The following is a 20,119-nucleotide window of genomic DNA, read 5'->3' on the forward strand; positions in this document are numbered from 1 at the left end:
AGCTCTTTACAAACTCTCTTTCTACCAGTTGCCTCTGCAGAGACAGATGTACTGACAGCTGACGTGGCTATCAAAAAAATTGGCATTTGAGGTGAAATGCAATGGTACCCTCAAACTTTCCAAGTTTTACTCTAACGTGGCATATACTACCTAGTGCCAATACTATTAATGTAAACAGTTTTATTGTATTCGATGAAAAAAATATCCTTTCACCCACGAGGATTTTATTGATAACATTCTGATATTGAAAATATTCTTGATTAGCATTATCATATTTCTTAAAAACATGGACATTAGCCTAGACTACCCAACTAAGAGACAAAAATGCTTACAAATATTTACCAATTTTCACAACACAGGTAGAAGAAAATGCCTACTACTGTTTCCTCCATTTTCACAATAAAGAAATGGAAACACCCTGAGAGCGAGATTACACTTCTTATCTACACTGCAAGTTGGGCTGTGAATTCAAGTTGGCTGGGTGTGGAAATCCACATTTACTGTGCCTCTCTACTCCCCCCTGTACCCAGAAGAAGCTGATTACAGGGGAGCTGGCATGGGAGACAAGGCCTGGTGCTGGCCTTGGGTAAAATTTACACACTCATCCTCTTCTTGACCACTTGCTTTCTGAGAATCATGTAGAGAGGACTCACACTTTGCATTTCAAATACACGCACATGAGTACTTGTTCCAGGTGCTTCCTGTTCTCGCTCTTTCTGTGCTTTTTCTGACCGTGTGTGCGATGGGAGCTTGCAGAACAAAGCCTTATGAGTTAACTTTTTCCAGATTATGCAAAATGAGTACCTCTATTGTCATCTTTTGTTTTTATAAATAATGAATTAAAGCAGGAATGTTAAAATGACAGTTTTTCAACTTTCCTAAAATGACAGTTTTTTTCAACTTTCATAACTATACATCTTTTCAAAAATCACAGATAAAACTCTCATTTAGCCTGTCAGTTTTGAATATTAAATTATTTTTCTAACCCTAAAACATTTTGAGGCATTCCATTAATATTGAAACAATGGTTTGCTATCAAGTCTAAGTGCTTCAGATTTTCAACTTTCAGAATGGAGATTTTGATAAAACATGATACTTTTTTTTTCAGATAATGGGAAGGCTTGGTGAGTCATAGCACATCTTCCTTTAACTAGAGAGAGACAAGAAACGCCAGGCATGGATGTTAGTATGTTTATCCTATATTATATGTCTAATATCCACTTATAAGTGAGGATATACCATGTTTGTTTCTCTCTTCTGGGATACCTCACTCAGGATGATCTTTTTTAGTTCCCACCATTTGCCTGAAAATTTCATGATTTCCTTGTTTTTAATTGCTGAGTAGTATTCCATTGTGTAAATGTACCACAATTTCTGTATCTGTTCCTCAGTTGGGGGGCATCTGGGTTGTTTCCAGATTCTGGCTATTATGGATAAATCTGCTACAAACATGGTTGAGCAAATGTCCTTGTGTATGTGAGCATATTTTGGATATGTCCCTAGGAGTGGTATAGCTGGATTTTGAGGAAGCGCTATTCCTAAATGTATGAGAAAGTGCCCAGATTGATTTCGAAACTAAAATCTGTACACCTAAAGAAGCTAAGCAGAAAGGAGGACCCTGGGTAAGATGGTCAATCCTCACTCAGAAAGGCAAACAGAACGGACGTTGGAAGAAAAGAGGGAGAAAACAGGGACCAGAACAAGGAGCCACCACAGAGAGCCTCTGAAAGACTCTACCCAGCAGGGTATCAAAGCAGATGCTGAGACTCATAGCCAAACTTTGGGCAGAAAGCAGGGAATCTTATGAAAGAAGGGAGAGATAGAAAGACCTGGAGGGGACAGGAGCTCCACAAGGAGAGCAACAGAACAAAAAAATCTGAGCCCAGGGGTCTTTTCCAAGACTGATATTCCAACCAAGGACCATGCATGGAGATAACCTAGAACCCCTGCACAGATGTAGCCCATGGCAGCTCAGTCTCCAAGTGAGTTCACTAGTAAGGGGAACAGGGACTGCCTCTGACATGAACTCAGTGGCTGGCTCTTTGATTACCTCCCCCTAAGCGGGGAGAACAGTCTTAACAGGCCACAGAAGAAGACAGTGCAGCCAGTCCTGATGAGACCTGATAGGCTAGGGTCAGAGGGAAGCAGAGGAGGACCTCACCTATCAGTGGACTTGGAGAGAGGTGGGTTTGGGAAGGGCTGAGGGAGGGGGCTACAGCTGAGATACAAAATGAATAAATTGTAATTTTTAAAAAAATAAATTAATTAAAATAAAGAAAGTCCAGGCACTGTGAGGCCACTGCCCTGAGGCTGGTCAAGCAGGTGAGCTGCACCCTGCTGGTGGGAGAAACAATCCTCCACCCTGCTGTGATTTGCCAAATTAAGTAATGCACAGGTCTCTTTTATAAACCCTACTTCAAAAATGTTCACTCATCCAAACCCAGTAACCCAGGCCAGTCACTGAGAGAAGTTGCAAATTAACTTACAATATTAAAAACATTTTCTAAATGCCAAAGTGATATCTTACTTGAAGTAAAGATGTGAGAGAGGTAAAGAGCAGAGGTAGGAAATTTCTGCTTTTTCTTCTTTCTTGTAAAATAAAAGTACTGTAGCCTTAGTTTTGATTGTTTTACAGCTCTACTGATAAGGTGTGTTCTTTTTTTGTTGTTGTTCAAGAAAATTTAAAAGCAACTAATTTAAATATGCAAAATTATCTTGAGTTGTTCATACGTGAACTTAAAAGCCGTGCAACACAGGAAAATTAAGTAATTATGCCTCCAAGTTATTTACTGCAATTAAGCTCATTTATCATATGCAAATTAGTGCAAACTGGTCTCATTAGTTACTAAATTACTCAATATGAGCCGAACAATGTAGCACTCCAGTTTGTAATGAAAAATCCCTGTAGAGGCAAGCAGTATCAATTAAGCTAATTTGCATATGCAAATATATTCACTAACTTTCTCTTTTTCTATATTTAGTTTTACATTTTCTTACCATTCCAGATTATACCAAGACTTTGGGGTCAGTCACCTCTCTTAACTTATTCATCACAGCTAAAAGAATTAATCCAGAATGTCTCCATTATTAGAAATAAATCATTTCATTTTCTCACTTACATCCAGCAAGATAGCACCTCACTAGGAGCAATCAGAAGTAAGGATGCAGTTTCCTGCAGATCCTTTCTTTTATACTTCTAAGTTCCAATAAAACCGTGATGACAGTCTATCTCACCAATAATACAGTACACTCAACATCACTCTTCTCAGTTCTTTTCAACGCGTTACTGTTGAGGAAAAGGAATGCTGACCAAGCTGAGCATATCGTAATACAATCATAATTTGTATATTCGTATTAGCTTTTGATACATTTTAGGTTTAATCACTTTCTTTTGCTTAGCTATTTGGTCAAATGCTTTATCCAGATCCAGTTTGTGTTTGCTTCATGTGTACGCACTTGGAGAGGCCGGCGGGCCACACTGTGTGTCTTCCTCAATCAAACTTCTCCTTATTGTTTGAGGCAAGGTCTCTCCTTGACCCTGAGGCTGCCTATTATGCTAGGCTGGTTGGACAGCTGAGAGCCAGTGATTCTCCTGCCTCTGCCTCCCCAAGCACGAGGATTACAGTTGTGCACCACAACAGGCAGTTATTCACATGATCAGGAGATCACATGATCTGGAGCTCACACTCAGATCCACTTGTTTGTGTTGCAACACTATTGGCTCAGCCATTTTACAAGTGTCTTGCTCAGATGTTTCACACACACACATATATACATGTGTGTTATAATATAACTTTTAATTTTAATTTTCTAACTTTAATTTTCTTTGCTGAAATGAGCATTCAGCTACAGCTGCTTTGTCATTCTCTATCCATCCCCAACATGGCCACAGGAGTCTATCTATATTTCCAAGATATTTTCTCTACCAGAATCCTTCGTTTTTCTGCTATAATTAGCTGATCTCTAAAAGTACAATAGTAATGTTACTAAAAGTACTTACATTATAATAAGATATATTATAACAAAGGTATTTTTTTCTTATTACATCTGACACTTTTTTTTTAAAACTTTTCTGGCAGAAAACCATATGTTCTCATTTGACTAAAAATTCTTTAAGATGGACTAATTAATCCTGATTCTGATGTATTCTATCATCTAAACTTCAAAGCATGACAAAGCATAGGAATATATATCCTGAATTAGTTCATTCTAAACCCGTTCCATGACATCCTCTGTCTAAAGCACAGTTTCCTCATTTACTGAAGCAGGAATATCCTACCTCTCCAGGTGCTACATTTGAGTTTATTGTCTTAACATTTTTAGGTGTATACAGCAGCATTAATATGGAACATGCAAAAGCAGTTTTACAACTTTATATAACAATTATATAAACATTATTTACAGAGCATAAAAAGCAAACCCTCTGCTAAGGATGCACAAATAATTAAAACATTCCATTCATAATTCTGGCACCTGAGGGAAAGCTATTCCAGTGCTTAATTTTATGACTTGCAAATATGATAGTTGGTATTTTGTGTTTTGTTAATTTTTATGAGGCAAAATATAAATATTCAGCCTGGTGCCTACACTGGAGGAGTAAAAGGAAACAGAACTTGTAATTTAAAAAAAATAATTTATTATTATTTTCTGTGTGGGAAGCGTATGGTGCATGCTATATGTACCACGGCACATGTGGGGGTCTGACGGTGCTCCTGGGAAGACCTTTCTCTCCTTCCACCTCTACATGGACCTGGGGATAGAATTCAGATTACCAAGCCTGAGCAGCAAGCAATTTCCTGGGAAGGAAAGCATAAAGTAGGGACAATGTGCCCAAAGAGAACCTGAAAAGCAGCAGCCGATTCACACTTGGTCGCATGAGTGTGTTGAGGAAAGGCCCCTGTAATGCCCTCCCAACGCTCCGAGGTTTCACCTGACCGCCACAAGGTGTGCAGTCCTCAGCTTCCACCCGTGCTTTCCTGTGCTCATCCACCTCAAGGAAACTACGCACCCCGACTCAGGCCCCGTAGGCCAGCCTCACAGACTTGCACATGCTGGGCTCACCTCCCAGGAGCACAGGGTGAGGGTTATGTGGTTCTGTGATGTTTCTGTCCTAAAGATGCTTAAAAACTACAGGTTCACTGGGTCTACTGGAGCGGTGGCTGTCAGTGGTAAAGCATGCACCGTGGCCCTTCGAGGTTCACACTACATAACACTTGACCTTCAACTTGCCTGCATGTGTCAGCATGTGTCAGGCAGAACAGTTAGACATGCAGAGAGAGAGAGAGAGAGAGAGAGAGAGAGAGAGAATAAATTTTACAAGGTAGAATTATCACAAAGTTTAGATTTTTTTTTTTTCTCTTTTCAAAAAGTACAGATCTGATCAAATTTTAAAAGAGCTCACAAAACTCATTTTTCCTCAAAGGATATACTTTTTCAAATTCACTTTTATTGATTTATTATTTATTATAATTTGTTCACTTTGTATCCCAGCTGTAGCCCCCTCCCTCATCTCCTCTCAGTCACAACCTCCCTCCTTCTTCTCTCCCTATGTTCCTCCCCTAGTACATCAATAGGGGAGGTCCTCCTCCCCTACTATCTGACCTAGCCTATCAGATCTCATCATGATGGCTGCATCATCTTCCTCTGTGGCTTGGCAAGTTTGCACCCTCCCCCCCAGGGGGAGGTGATCAAAAAGCTTGCCATTGAGTTCTTGTGAGAGACTTCCCTGTACCCCTTACTAGGGTACCCACTTGGAAACTGAGCTGCCATGGGCTATATCTGAGTAGGGGGTCTATGTCCTCTCCATGCATGATCCTTGGTTGGAGCATTGATCTCTGTATGACCTCCTGGGCCTAGATTTTTTGGCTCTGTTGGTCTCCTTGTAAAGTTCCTGTTCCCTCCAGGTCTTTCTATCTCCCAATTCTTCTACAAGATTCCCTGTACTCTACCCAATGTTTGACTATGAGTCTTGGCATCTGCTTCTATGCCTTGCTCAGTAGATTCTTTCCGAGGCCCTCTGTGGTAGGCTCCTGTCCTGTTACCCTGTCTTTTCCTACTTCTTATGTCTACACTGTTTGCCCTTCTACATGATGACTAAGCATCTTCCCTAAGGTCCTCCTTTTTGTTTAGCTTCTTTAGGATTATAGATTTTAGTATGTTTATCCTATATTATATGGCTAATATCCACTTATAAGTGAGTGTATGCCATGTGTGTCTTTCTGCTTCTTGGTTACCTCATTCAGGATGATCTTTTCTAGTTCCATCCATCTGCCAGCAAATTTCATGATTTCCTTGTTTGTAATTGCTGAATATGTAAACTTATACAATCATTTTGGAAATCAATCTGGCACTTTCTCAGAAAATTAGGAAAAGTGCTACCTTAAGATCCAGTTATACCACTCCTGGGCATATATCCAAAAGATGCTCAACCATTTAACAAGGACACTAGCTCAACTATGTTCAAAGCAGCTTTACTTGTAAGAGCCAGAATCTGGAAACAACCTAGATGTCCCTCAACCGAGGAATGGATATTAAAATTGTGGTACATTTACACAATGGAATACTACTCAGCAATTAAAAACAAAGGATATATATTAAAAGCACTTATTGCCTTGACAGTGTGTAAACATCAAAAATACAGGAGCCTTTCTTCATCTTTAAGCAACAAGAGGTACATGGTTCATATGTCAATGAACCTGAATAAAGTACAGGTAGCAGGGAGGTTTGGCCCATGGTGGAGTCACAGACCTTCCTTGAAGCCCACACAGATATTATGAAGTGACCTCTCCTTTACTTCATCACCCCACAATTTGATCATTTTCCTATAATGTTCAGGCTAACTATAAATATCTTAACTCCTCCCTTTTAGCATCACTGTGCCTCAGACTGGGGACTGTCTTAAGCCTGTGGTAGCATCCCGGATCCAGATTCTACTCTGGTTCCTAAGGAGACACAGGTTTGAGTTACTCACTGTTTCTGTCTTGGTTTCCTCATCCTGAATATGTTCATAGTCATGACACTCATGGCGCATAGATATGTGAGCAGTGGGAGATGATGTGAGTGATGACTGGCACAGTGCCTGAGAGTTGGTAAAACTTCAATGCATTCATGTTATTACCCACATGGACAGCACGCTGACCCTCTAAACACACAGGTGCACACACAGGTGCATATCTGTGTACACAAAGCTTGGTATCTGCATTAGAAATGGACATCTTTAGTTATAGTCAAAATACCCAATGTAGAAAAGTTGGATAAATAAATTCTAGCGCTTTCATGTGATGTTTGGCTAAAATATAAATAATAATGAAAATGATTCAAAGTTCAGCTAGAGGATATGAATATGGGATTTTGTTACATTAAAAAGGACAGATGAAAAAGCATATTTTAAAAAGCAAATTACATAATAAAGTTAGTTTCCAATACTCAAAATGCTTGATCCTATAAACCTTAGCATGTAAATGTATTTTTACCACATGCAAAACTATTTTACCTCGAGACCACTTTCTCGGCTATCATTCCACTCTACCATAACCATCCAAACTCTCATTCTGTCTTCCCCAGACCTTGCTAGCTTTTCTTCTGCACCCATTCAAGCATGCTATGCTTTCCAGGAACAAAACCACTGAGTATTTATCTTACGGAAAGACTTATCCTCATCTGCCTGGGGATTACTAGAGCTTTGTTAGTAAGATCAAACCCTGTGGTTTCATCTTCCTCCTCTGTCATCTTTTCCTTAACCCCTTTCCCCCAGATTATTTCTACAGTCTTCGATCCATTCCTTGATTGTATCAGCCATCTATGCTCTAGTGGTTTGGAGTTCCCACTTCCATTTTCAACCCTAGTCTCCAAAGTACTTTAAACTAAGATCATGCCTAGGATTTCAGCTCCTTACCTTGAATCAACTCTGCATTTTGAGAGAACATGTCTTTCAAAAGTGCTAAGGAAAGGGGTCTTATCACAACCTATAGGGTCTGTGGTTGTTATTAACCCTCACTATCATGTGTCCTTTATGTCCATATGCCAATGACTATCTCAGTTCTATGTACAGGAATGCATAGTTCTGTCCATCCACCGGGCTCTACCTCAAAGACATCTTCATTTCCTGTCTTGGGCTATTTATATCAGGCTTTCACAACTCACAAACACCTAGACATTGTACTTTGATAAACCTAAACCCTTCCTTGCTCCTTTTTGCATAAAAACCTTTCCCAGTGGGCATCACTAGTTAGAGAGCAGAACATGCACCTCCTAAGTTAACTCATTGGGCCTGTAATGTGTGGTTTGTAGGATTTCTCTGCCTTCACCACTCATGTACTTCCTGTCCATGTGACCTGACCATCCTACAAAACATTGTAATAGTTCTCCAAATAAGCCCTATCATTATTTTCTTCCACCTCCTTGTATCCCACATTGTCTTTAACAACTTTGAGATCATATTTTTGGTGTCTTATGGGCAAAGCAAAACTTGGATAGTTCAGCTTCCCACTATACAACCACTACAACATTTCTTATTTTACAAAGCTTTTTATTTTCCTTCCTTTAAATGAATAGAAGTTAATTAAACACAGTGAGTGTCCTAATCCCATCCAATATTAGAAACTACAGTGGGATGGTAAAGTACTATAAATTATGAAGTCTGAGATCAGATCTATAATCTAAACGACAGATTTTATCAAGTATTTGCAAGTGATGGTAGGGTATGAAAGGCAAGAAGGTTTTCTCTCCATCAATCTGTAAAAGTATATCGGAGTTTTTATTTTTATTTTGTTGTTGTTGTTTTTCTTTTTAAATGTATGAAGTCATCTTATGCTTTTGCAATACTGATATTTTGTTGACTCTGTACTAACATCAGTCTGTGGACTAAAGGACTTCCTTAATAGTTGGGCAGATAACTAAAGAGAGCTAGACAAAGGCTATTCTTGCTACAGCTACTCCTAAGCAGTGCTATAAAGTTTTACACAGAGTTTATTTTTCTTCCGCTCTACAACCACTGTGTTGAAATCAAATGAGATGAGAAGTTCTAATTTCTATGGCAATTTCAAGATTTTATAATTCACATATTCTTGAGTATCTTGTTTTTCCAAGGCACTAATATATCCCCTTAAAGATGACAGGCTTAAAATAATCCACACATGTACAGCTGTATCTTGGCTCTTTATCTTTGATCTTTATGGCAAGAGAGTTGTTTTTTCTTTAATCTGCATTCATTCCTTTTTTTCTTTTCTCTCTATATTTTAAGGACAAAAGCCCTAAAGTATTGCCGTAACAAGTTCTTCCAACACATAAAAATGGCATTACTGTCCCTCTTAAGATACGTGTTCTCTAAACAATTTCTCTGAGTTCTTCACTGTTCTTCATGTAACGTGATTTCTAGGTCATGCTTTTGAAAGTCTGTTTATTCTTGCCCAAGCGATACCCAGCTATATAGGCTTCTTTTATAGCATAGTGTCTAAGGACAATGTAAACCGACAAGACATACTGAGAAGCCAACAGTCTCCTTTTAACATCTCTGTTCTCTAAATAAAGCACTGAGCAGATTTTGGGGGTAGCTGCCCTAACTGACATGTTTATACCAAATCACAATCAGTTCAAACTCTTACATTTCTTATTAGTTTTAAATTATTGCAACTTCTAAATGATACTCCAAAAGAACTCTGAACTCAGAAAACAATAATCTAGGGTTACTGTCTGAGCTATTCTCTCCTTGGCTAATTTAGGACTGAACATATCAGAATCCAATTAGCAATAGTTCTGTGTCACAGAAGAATCCAATTAATAGATCTGTCCCAGTCTTTACAGAACATATAATAGAGATCCTGATCCTGAACAAAGTATATGCAGGAAAGAACAAGATAAAAATCCTAAAGTCTAAAGAGAAATGTGATCATTTTTGCATCCTTAAATGAATCTGAAATTACTGTGAAGGTAAACCAAATATTGTCTATGCAGCATCCTTTATAGTAGAAAAAGAAATACCCCTTCTGATATCATAGCAGATATTGATATAAATCAAAAACAGAATAAGCTAAATTAAGGCAAGACATTTCAGTGCCTTAAAGTTTCAATTGTTAACTATGATTTCTCACACAACAAAATCCTTGCAGGAGGCTGATGCGAAGACTATGTTTCTTTACATAACCCAGTAGGTTTTGTAAATCTAGGTGGAGACCAAGATCAAGAACACTCCCTTTGAACATAAGTGTGGGGCGAGGGCAGATTGGCGGGATCAAGGGTTGGGGGCACTAAGTGCTGTGACTGCACCCAGAACCGACTTTGTTCAAGAGGTTCAGAGTGGATTCCTAGGATACACGATGTAGGGGTAATGTGCTACATTCAATCCAATTAGGGGCATCTGTTGCAGCAGTCACTTGCGTAGCTCTGAATGGGTAACATGTTAGAAAGCGCCACATCTTCTAAACATTGTCCTGGAACATGTGGGAACTATGTGCACCAGTGTTCCACAGATGTAGGCAGAAGCTTTAAACACATAGAGCAACCTAAAGGTTATACTGAGATGCTTAAATAAGACACTGATCCAAGGATGAATTTTCTCTGGCACTAGAGAACTACAACTTTATCCTAGTTCCTTTCCCATCCATCTGTCATGAAATGTGCTATCAAAACCACTTATTATTAGAGTTCTTTCCTTAAATATCAGATTAAAAATTCACGTTAGGCAGTTTCTAATTTGAGGAAGCAAACAGTAGGACTGGGAGCATTTAACAGATACAAGCTCAAACAAAGAACGGAAGTTTAGCAACACACATACACACAGAAAAAAAAATGCCACAGTACTTTCACAACAAAACCCTGCTCTTCTGAAAAGCAATGCACAGCTCAGAGGACACACACAAATTCACTCACAAAGATGGTGCACACTTGGTCATTCCGGCAACAGCCCATCACTACACACTGTGCACCAACTAAGGACAGTTCGTCTAGACTATTACAGCGCAGATAATACTTGCCCTCCCTTCCTCATTAACTTTCTCTCAAGGAATGGCTTTCTAAAAAGAAAAGGAAAAACAAAAACAAATTCATAAGAATTTGTGAATCCCAAAACAAAAATAACAATAATCAAATACACATCTGAAATTCGAAGCATGTATAAGAACATCACGAAGATGAGGTTTTCTTGATAAGGCGGAAGGAAGACTTTTTAGAGGTACCTGCAGAATGTGGCTTCCCAAATGTGCTTCAAATACTTCAATGGCCAGTGCGCTAGGGCTCCGCCTTCGTTGTGCACCTATAACTTGAAAGAAAAGAGAGAAAGAGAGAGAGAAGAAGAAAAGTCATTAAGTTTGAGCTCTGGTTTCAAATCATCACGTTAATCCCCTCCATTTGTATTACCACTCTGCTATGGCGCCAGGGAGTTCTGAAGGAAATACTCCCCATGATCAGTTCAGGTTCTGAGTTGTTTGAACATAAGTTTGGGCTGACTATCAACATCAATAAACTAAACAAACAAAACTCAAAAAAACTACAGACATGAAATTTTACCTTTTAGTTTTTCCTATATGGAAGTAAAAACACACAAATGTTCATATTTCCTTAGAACAAATGAGTATAGTTTTCTCTAAATTATATTATTTTTAAGCAATTACAGTAACAGCCCCACCTTGCTGCCACTGCTGAGTAAGGTAAGCTGTTACAGCCTGAACAGAACACACCTAGCATTTTTCTAATGTGTAAGTTCACCAAAACTTAGAAATAGTCACGTGTCAGATGAGAGATTTTCATTAAGGAGTTTTTACACTGGTGCCATATGTTGAGAAGAGTGGCTTCCATAAATCTGAGTACTCACGGGACTATTCTACAAAACCAGCACTCACAATGGACCTTGGTCATGTGCACCTCCACCAGCATCTGCTTGTGGTCTGAAGTTGCCAAGCATCACTGTTCTACCTGAGGGTCATCCTGCTGGCACCTGCCACTCAAGGAGCCCTCGATACTAAAGCGCACTTCAGATCCAGCATAGATGGAGTCCAGAACTGAGGGTCCTTCCTTTCCCATATTTTAAATGTGTAGTGTCAGTTTGCTGGTTTATGAGGTGTTTATTCCTTCTACATCCTCAAATAGCATAAGCACCATTTTGCTTTACAGAGACAACAGAATATGTTCAGAGGTTTCTACATTTCTGACAAGAAAGATTTTCCATGTCTTGCTGCTTCTTCACACCTATTTGAGTTGGAAACAACGCCAAAAGTCCTAGCTTTTCACAGTCAAAACCTCTTTCAGCTAGTGGACAAGACAATCCTGCCCAACGGCCCTGGAAGAAGGCCCCTTGATTTTCGTCACCACGCTCTGAGTAGGGCTGCAACAGCAACAAGCTTGCTTACTGTGCCGAGTGGACACAGGCAGCTACTCCGGAGAGGAAGTACCCAAAAGGCACTTCGAAGAGAGCACGTGCCACTATTACTGCAAGAGAGAAAGGAGAGACATCTTCTCAATGGAAAAATTGATAAACTATAATTGAAGAGTGATGATCGATAAAGAATATTCCAGCTGGAAGCTCTAGTCCCACATCCCTGTTTGCTTCAGAAGTAAAACATGTAACTAATAATTTTCAAATGGAAAAAACTCTCCATTTCTCTGCTGAGATTAAGCTTTATCATAGGTACAGACATAGGATTTTACTTTTTCATATTTAAATCTATTTAGGCAGCACTTCTGTGTGTGTGTGCATGTGCTTCTGATTAATTTTCTATTCTAACATGCACATTACTCCCTTCAAAACTCCTTTGGCATTTTTGATAATGCAGCTGTCTTGCTGAATACTGTTTTCAGTTTCTACAGTGTTAATTGCACATTATGGTAGCTTGGTGTGAATGATCCCACATGAATAAAATCTGCAGCTCCCCCCACCTTTTTTTAAAGACTTTAGGGATGGGTGGCTTTTAGGAGGGAGAGGAGAAGAGCTGAAAAGTTCTAAAATGTCCACCCCCTTTCTGAGGCAGTAATTCGGACTCAGGGTTTATTAATAGCTCAGAAATTGGAGAGATTTTCGATTACAAGGCTCAACATAAATAAAGGCATGCCGTTTAGAGAAGGATCAATGTTGGACCTTAGATAACATAAACTAGTCTATGAATAACTCAATAAGGTGGGACTAAAAGTGTGAGAGCCAGTGACTTTAGAAAGCCCTCCAGACTCCCAGGGAATAGAAGGGAGCACTCACTTACTAGAACGCCCACAAGGCAAGCTCTGGCTGTAATAGATGGCCTCTCAAATGCCTCTGGAAGCCCAGAAACAGTTGTCTTGGATAACACACAGGGATTATGAAAGCCTGGCTTCTGCTGCTCTTTCTTTTCCTGATTTTCCTTCACCACTGCTCAGGTTGTTCAACAAGGGATGTCTTTATCAGGCCCCGCATCCTTGACTCTATGCAGAGCAGTTATTCTTTGTTCTCCAAGTCCTCCAGAAGCCTGAGCATGCATCGGGCAAGCATAATATACCAGTATCCTGTAAGTGGTTTCATGCTATTCTACTCAATGGCGTTTTTATGACACTGGAACTTCTCTTGATTTATCTGTTTTGCACTTCTGCAGGTGATGTGGGGCTGTAATGACAGCTCCTAATTTTACAACCAACATAAATATGTTAAACAGGAGCCCGTTATGCCCCTAGTAGGAGCCCTGCCTTAACTCTGGTATTATTGGTAACTGAAAAGATGTTAAATGTGGACTATTCCTGCACTTCTCCTTTGGCACACGGCATTTTGAGAACTGGTAGGCTTATAACACGGAGACAATGGAAACAGTTATTTGTTTCACTACATTGATCTCACTGCGTTTACAGAATATTGTTAATGCCAAGAGGCACTAAAGGGCATGACCCCAGTGAGGTCTGCTTTCTTCAGCATGGAAACCCGTTTTATGAATAGGTCTCTGGTTTCTCGGTCTAAAAGGTCACACTTCACTTGGTAGCTCCTACAAAACAGTGCCAAGGTGCTAGGTTGCTTCCCCCCCCCCCATTTCACCTGCTGATATGCTTCATTTAGTGGCTTATTTAATTAAGTGAATACTTTCAAAATTGAAAGAACACTAAATTAATAAACACATCCATAAGCAGGACATTACTAAATCAATGGATAATACTGTCTGTGGATATTGTCACTAACTCATTTATAGAAAGGAGAGATGAATACTTTGAACAGTCTGTATAAACTGTTAAAAGAAAACAAGCACACAATATAATTCAACTTAAAACTCTATTCAGCATTTGCTAAATGCCATTCGATGTTGAAAAATCTCTAGCTAAGAAGTGGTGACTGGTGTTGGAAATCAGTAAACAAATACAAGAAAATTTTCAGTCACTTAAGAGTAGGCCCAGCATAAAATTATCCTTGAAAAGCACCACTAACTCATATTTTGTAAAGGCTAAAAAGCACCCAGAGTTTTAGGTATTTTTAAGTGGAAGAAATGGACAGGGGGAAGCATTATTTATTTTTTTCAAAGGAATCAGTTTAGGAAATCCTGGTCTTATGGTTCAGAAATCCACACTGACATGAGAAGGTGTGAGGACCAGGCACTGGCCTAGCTCCATTAGAAAATGGGAGGCATCCAAGCTTACAATACAGCTTCAAATACAGACTCTAAAAAATTAGTGTTGCCCCTCAACAATGTCAGCCAAAATATTCTACTCTGGACTCTTTCATAAGCACACATAGTATGTAGTAGCTAGGAACTAACTCTGCGCAATAGAATACAATCCACTTTGAAAAATATACCACACACACCCAGTCCTATTCCGAACTGGTGCTCCATACCTCCAGGGATAAAGAGTGGAGGGCTGAGGACTCGCTCTCACTGGGAGTTTGACCTATTCAGCCAAAAGGTCACTTGCCATGGAAGAATCCATTAGAAGTAGAAACAGGACAGCTCAGTAGACACATATAATGAAAGGAGGGAAGTCATGGGCTCTGGCTGCCTGGAGGCCTGCTTTGCCCTTTTCCTTCCTAGCCCTCTGCATGCAGGGCCCTCACCAACCAGTTCATAATGCAAGGGGCAACCACAGGCAGGGAGCTACAGAAAGCATGCTGCCAAAGCAAGGGCTCACTAGAGAGAAGAGAAAGGTCTTCCAGAGTGAAGAGTGTGACATGAGGAAGAGGAGGCTTTGGTTGACAAGAAGCTCATTCCAAGCCAATCCCCCGCCTCTTCCCGACACAGTAATCCAACACCTAGGGCCCATGCTGCCCTTAAGTTCCACTGGCAACTTATAAGAATGGACCCTCCCACCTGGAGAAAAGGTGCAGCCACCTCCCACTGAGTTTGGGAAAAGAGAGGTCCAAAGGACAAGCTGAGTGGCCTCTCCAGTGCTCACTCACTTGAACTCAGCAAAGCCAGGGGCTGGGAGAGAATGGAGGGTAGAACGCTTAATGACTTTCCATGGCTACCGGTAAGATGAAAAGGGATTTCCCCTGAAGAATCTCAATTAGTGTCCCTCACTGTAGGGTTGCGGAAGCCAAAAGAGCTTTCCCTGGGCTGTAGTAGTTTGTAAGTTACATGGATACAGGCGCGTGCATGTGCGCATGTGCGTGTGTGTGTGTGTACTGAGGAATTTGTACTATGTTCATGGAACACTAGACTGAATCCTAATTCTGATCCAGCCCACACAGTGCTGCCCAGTATCTACAAGTCCCCCCCCCCCCCCACACACACACCTTAACTAACCACTTAGGTGTTCTGAGTGTGCTTTACATACGGGGAATTGCCAGTTTAGAGAAAAGGCACTGAAACAGGACTCGGTACCAGACCAGCTCACGGCAGGCCAGGCACACCACAGAAGACATGTGTGTTCTGGAATAGCACACATGTGCTAATACTGAAGACAAGTGCTCCTGCAGGTTCTCCAAAAATGCTCTCACCAAGCTTAGTTGCTGCCCTTTAAAATTCAGGTCCAAGAAGAAAAATAGATATTGCATTGTTATTCGGACATTTGAAGGCCTGACTGAAAATGATTACAAAAGCTGAGTGTGGTGGCACAAACTGCTAATCCCAGCACTCTGGAGGTACAAGCAGGCAGATCTCTGTGAGTCTGAGGCCAGCCTGGTCTATTTAATGAATGTCAGGACAGCCAGGGATACATAGACTCTTCTAAAACAAAACAAAATAAAATAAAAATAAGGGGCTGGAAAACAAAACAAAATAAAATAAAAATAAGGGGCTGGCTCAGTGGTTTAGAACCACTTGCTGCTCTTGCAGAGGACCCAGGTTTGATTCTCAGCACCTGTATGGTGGCTCAAAACTATCTGTAACTCCAGTTCCGGAGGATCTGATACGTTCTTCTGGCCTCCACTGGCACCAGGCATATACGAGGTTCACATATGCACACGCAGGCCAAATGCTCATGCATATAAGATAAAATAAAATAAACAAATCTAAAAAAGATAAAAATAATTGCAAGAAGAAAACCCTCCCAATATGCTGGAATTGTACACTATGAGCTTATTTTTAAATTCATATTTTAATAATTTTTCAAAGTTCATAATCTGAATTCCAGAACTTACTACATATTATAAAGTACTAGCAAGCCAAAAAAGAAAAAAAGAGAGAGAGAGAAATCCAAGGAAATAATTGAAACTTTAGGCAGTCTTATGCTAATTGGAAAGTTCTCTGATGCAACACATTTAAATTTCTCCCACAATTTAAGTATGGGTAGAATGCATTGGGGAAATGTAAGTACGGATTGGTTTCGCTGAAGGAATTCGGGATGACATGCCTGGAAGTTTTAGTGCTTACAAATGGGTTGCTGAGCTGGGAGGGCAGAAAGCAGGCCTGTTCTTCTCAAGGAACCATGCATGTTCTGCTTCAATGACCACAGCACCAGGACACATGTTCAGTAGGTCCGCTTAGTGAGAATATTTCCACTTCTCATTCTAGAAACTGACTAGATTTGTATAATGTTTGGCAAAACTGTTTGCAATTTTCTGTTTCAAAATGGCATAGTATGAAGTTGAACTACCATCCAAGTTCCCTATCTCTCTTCACCAGATTTTCGTGTAAATCAATTGCCAACAAATTGTAGCTTCTTTGAGGTGGAAAGGCTCCCGTTAAAACATTCACTTTTCACACTTCACTTTTCATTTCCACTGGAGGAGATAAGAATTCCCAGGTAGGTATTGCAACACCTGCAGCCAATCAGATGATAAAATGGCCTTTGCCCAGCAATCTGGGAGTTCCTGTGTGGGCCACTCATGGTGAGGGCCTCCCACGGTGGTTAGCATTTGTTCGGAAAACTTCCACTTATCTTTGGCAGTGGAGCTCTTAAGGCAGTAGACTGAGCAGTGTTTGGAGTGACAGCACCTGAGGGTAGCCTTCACAGTCAAAGCCTATGAAGACACACACTCAGAAAAACACAGGCATGACCCACAGTGAGGCCAAGCCTCAGGGAATGAGGTACATGATGGGTCCCTTAAGAGATGTCAAGGCGTGTGAGAGATCATGCTTTATCTTCCTCAGTCTCCCACAGTAACTGCTATAATTTCTAAGAGGACTTTTTAAAAATAAACTTTACTTACTATTCAAATTTCACTTTCCTTATTTTAAAACAAATGAACACACACACACACACACACACACACAGAGACAGAGACAGAGAACTGTTTATCAAGGATTTTAGTATTTCTGGGTGTATTTGTTGGATTCATAAACTTGCTTTTGGTTGTATTAGAATTAATTAAATTCCTTCATCCAATGGAGGGAATGAGAGTTTCTTAATTTTCTTTACAAAATGAATAAAAGATTAAAATAAATCAATTATTCTTCAAATAAATCAAACCATCAATCCCGCCCCTCCCCCATAGATTTGCGGAGATACAACAAGTGTTGGGTTGTAACCCTTTCAACCTGGAGACATTATAAAGAGGCAACAGGATGAAGCATTAGGAGACAGAGGAGTCTTGAGCTTTATTGTAAATGTCCTCAGCAAGAGAATCCACACTTACTCTGGCTCAGGGAAACTGTGGCAGATATACCTTGAGCCTCATTGGGAAGCAGGCGCTCAGCTGACTCAGAGCCTGACAGTGACCCAGAGTTCCCTGAGGGACGCAGACACACGTGTTGGTAGAGTGAAGGGGTCACGTGAAAGGCCTATGTGCCATCCGGCAGAATGTGCTCAGTTTTCAGATATGGTTCTCCTTGGAAGAGGGCGCTCATCCTGTTGGAACTTTTCTTCTCCCCAGGACCTTATCACCTTACAGACCACCTACTCCAGGTGTGTTGGATAGGATTATCAAGACTCTCTCACACCAAGGTACCACTGACCAAAGGTGGTACTCTGACCAAAGGAAAACAAAGAAGATGCTCCAGCTCTGGAATCTGAATAGAGCACTAGCTTATCCTTCAGCTGGAGGGAAGCACCTTCCATGAATACACTGAAACTTTTTGAGAGTAGACATTTAGTGGGGGTGAGATTTGGTGCTGTCCCACTGCGGGGTACATTCTTATTCTCTCATTTTGCCAACTTACAACTTTTACAAGTCCTTACAAGTCCCACTGATGAGCTGCTTCCAGCTGCAGCACCTCCTAACTTTTGGGGCAGCAGACAGATGCAGGCCCCGCCTCCCAGGCAGTCTGCCTGAGCTGCATTACTGGTGGAACAAAGAGGCCCCATCAGCTTCAGTCTTTCTTTCAATCTCATCCCAGGGCTTTACGTTAGGACTTTCATGCCATCTGCTCCAAATACTGAGGTAAGTCAGGCACACCCTCACGACTCCTGTCAAATAGTCAGCGGTCTCTGGGTTTGCTTGGCCACACATACAAAGGAGGAGGAAGAAACCTCAGATCTGCAGGAGGCAGCTTCATTTCTTCTGTGGGAAGAAGGCACCATCTCCTGCCCTCTCTAATCCTCTCTTCTGGTCATCCGTTCATGTATCCATTCATCCTTTCCCTCTCTCTTCCTTTATCTCTCTTCCCCCTCCTCTTCTCTCTGGTTCTTGGGATACATTAATGCCCGGAAGCATGCTGAGTAATGTTTTCTCTGCCAAAGGAACCATTGGCATCAACAGTTCACAAAGCAGTGGGACCAGGGAAGGCTGGGTCAAAAACACACAAAGCTCTGCATGTAACAGCACCTGCACCTGCTCTTAAGGTCACTCTGACCCATTTCCAAAGCTTAGGCATTCTGATATGATAACCCAATGAAGGCAAATGGTTGGAAAGACACTAATCTCATTTACCAAAGCACAAGCCTCCATTCCCATTTCTAGAAGAAAGAAAAGTAAAGGCATCCATGAAAAATACTTGTTGATCCACTCTGCTGTGCCCAGGCATTGTGCTGACAGAGGAGAAGGTACCATCCTGACTCTCCAGATGAACAGAGCACTATGTGGAGCCTGACAAGCAAATGAATAAAACACAGGAAGTGGGTAAATAAAACCAGCACGGGACAGGGAGAGTAGGGGAAAGTCCGCAGTGAGGTCACATGACAGATGAACTACAGTAGTCAGGCCTCTGGGAGCCACTGTCAGACACACAGGCAGCAGCTGTGCAAGCTAGGTTTGGCCCTCATCACCTTGTCTGCTCCATGTTGCTTGTCTTCAGCTATCCCACCAATGGACAGTGAAACCATCAGATACTTGTACAGCTGGACCTCCATGATACACCAGACTTCTTGGGATTCAACACTGCAGCTCAATAGTCACAACAACTTGCCTGGAAGGACCAGTGTGCACTCAGTGCTAGCAGACAGCCCTAACTTTACAATTTTATTCTTTGCTTCAGCTGCATGCCACCACTTCTATTGTAGTCCCTGGAGCACGTGTTTCCGTCGTGGCGTTCAGCTCAGTATGGTGTGAGGCACCTGAGTCTGTAGTAGATGGCTTCAGCATCCGGAAGTCTGAGTGGTACAGCATTGACTCGGGGGCCTCCCTGTTGTGGGATGTCTGATTCAGAGACTGTCTGTCCCCTCTGCCTGGAGAGGGGATCACTGGGAGGGTTCATATTCCTGGGAGGCAGCTTTGCACAGAAGAAAAGGATTTGCGCTCTGGAGTTAATCAAATTCAGTGTTAAATCTATTTATCCCAAATTAGCTGGGACTCACTGGGAAATTAGGCTCATGGACCTCAGTTTCTTTGGTCAAAACAGTCAATTGTGAGGACTTAGGATGTGCCCCACCC

At 41.0% G+C, this 20,119-nt stretch overlaps 1 protein-coding gene across 5 annotated transcripts in view; it reads right to left on the minus strand.

Annotated features, from left to right (window-relative positions):
- The window catches only part of Npas3 (neuronal PAS domain protein 3), an 847,307-nt gene that overhangs the window by 420,306 nt on the left and 406,882 nt on the right, over positions 1–20,119 (minus strand). For 3 of the 5 annotated variants that reach the window (XM_055608600.1, XM_055608599.1, XM_055608598.1), the window contains one exon: positions 11,172–11,248. In XM_055608600.1, coding sequence (XP_055464575.1) covers positions 11,172–11,248 — 77 coding nt within the window. Of the gene's footprint in view, positions 1–11,171; positions 11,255–20,119 lie in introns of all 5 variants that reach the window. The other 2 variants (XM_055608601.1, XM_055608597.1) reach the window with 1 other exon arrangement.

Source organism: Psammomys obesus, unplaced genomic scaffold, assembly GCF_907164565.1.
Source record: "Psammomys obesus unplaced genomic scaffold, mPsaObe1.curated_primary_1811, whole genome shotgun sequence".
Taxonomy (NCBI): Eukaryota; Metazoa; Chordata; class Mammalia; order Rodentia; family Muridae; genus Psammomys; species Psammomys obesus.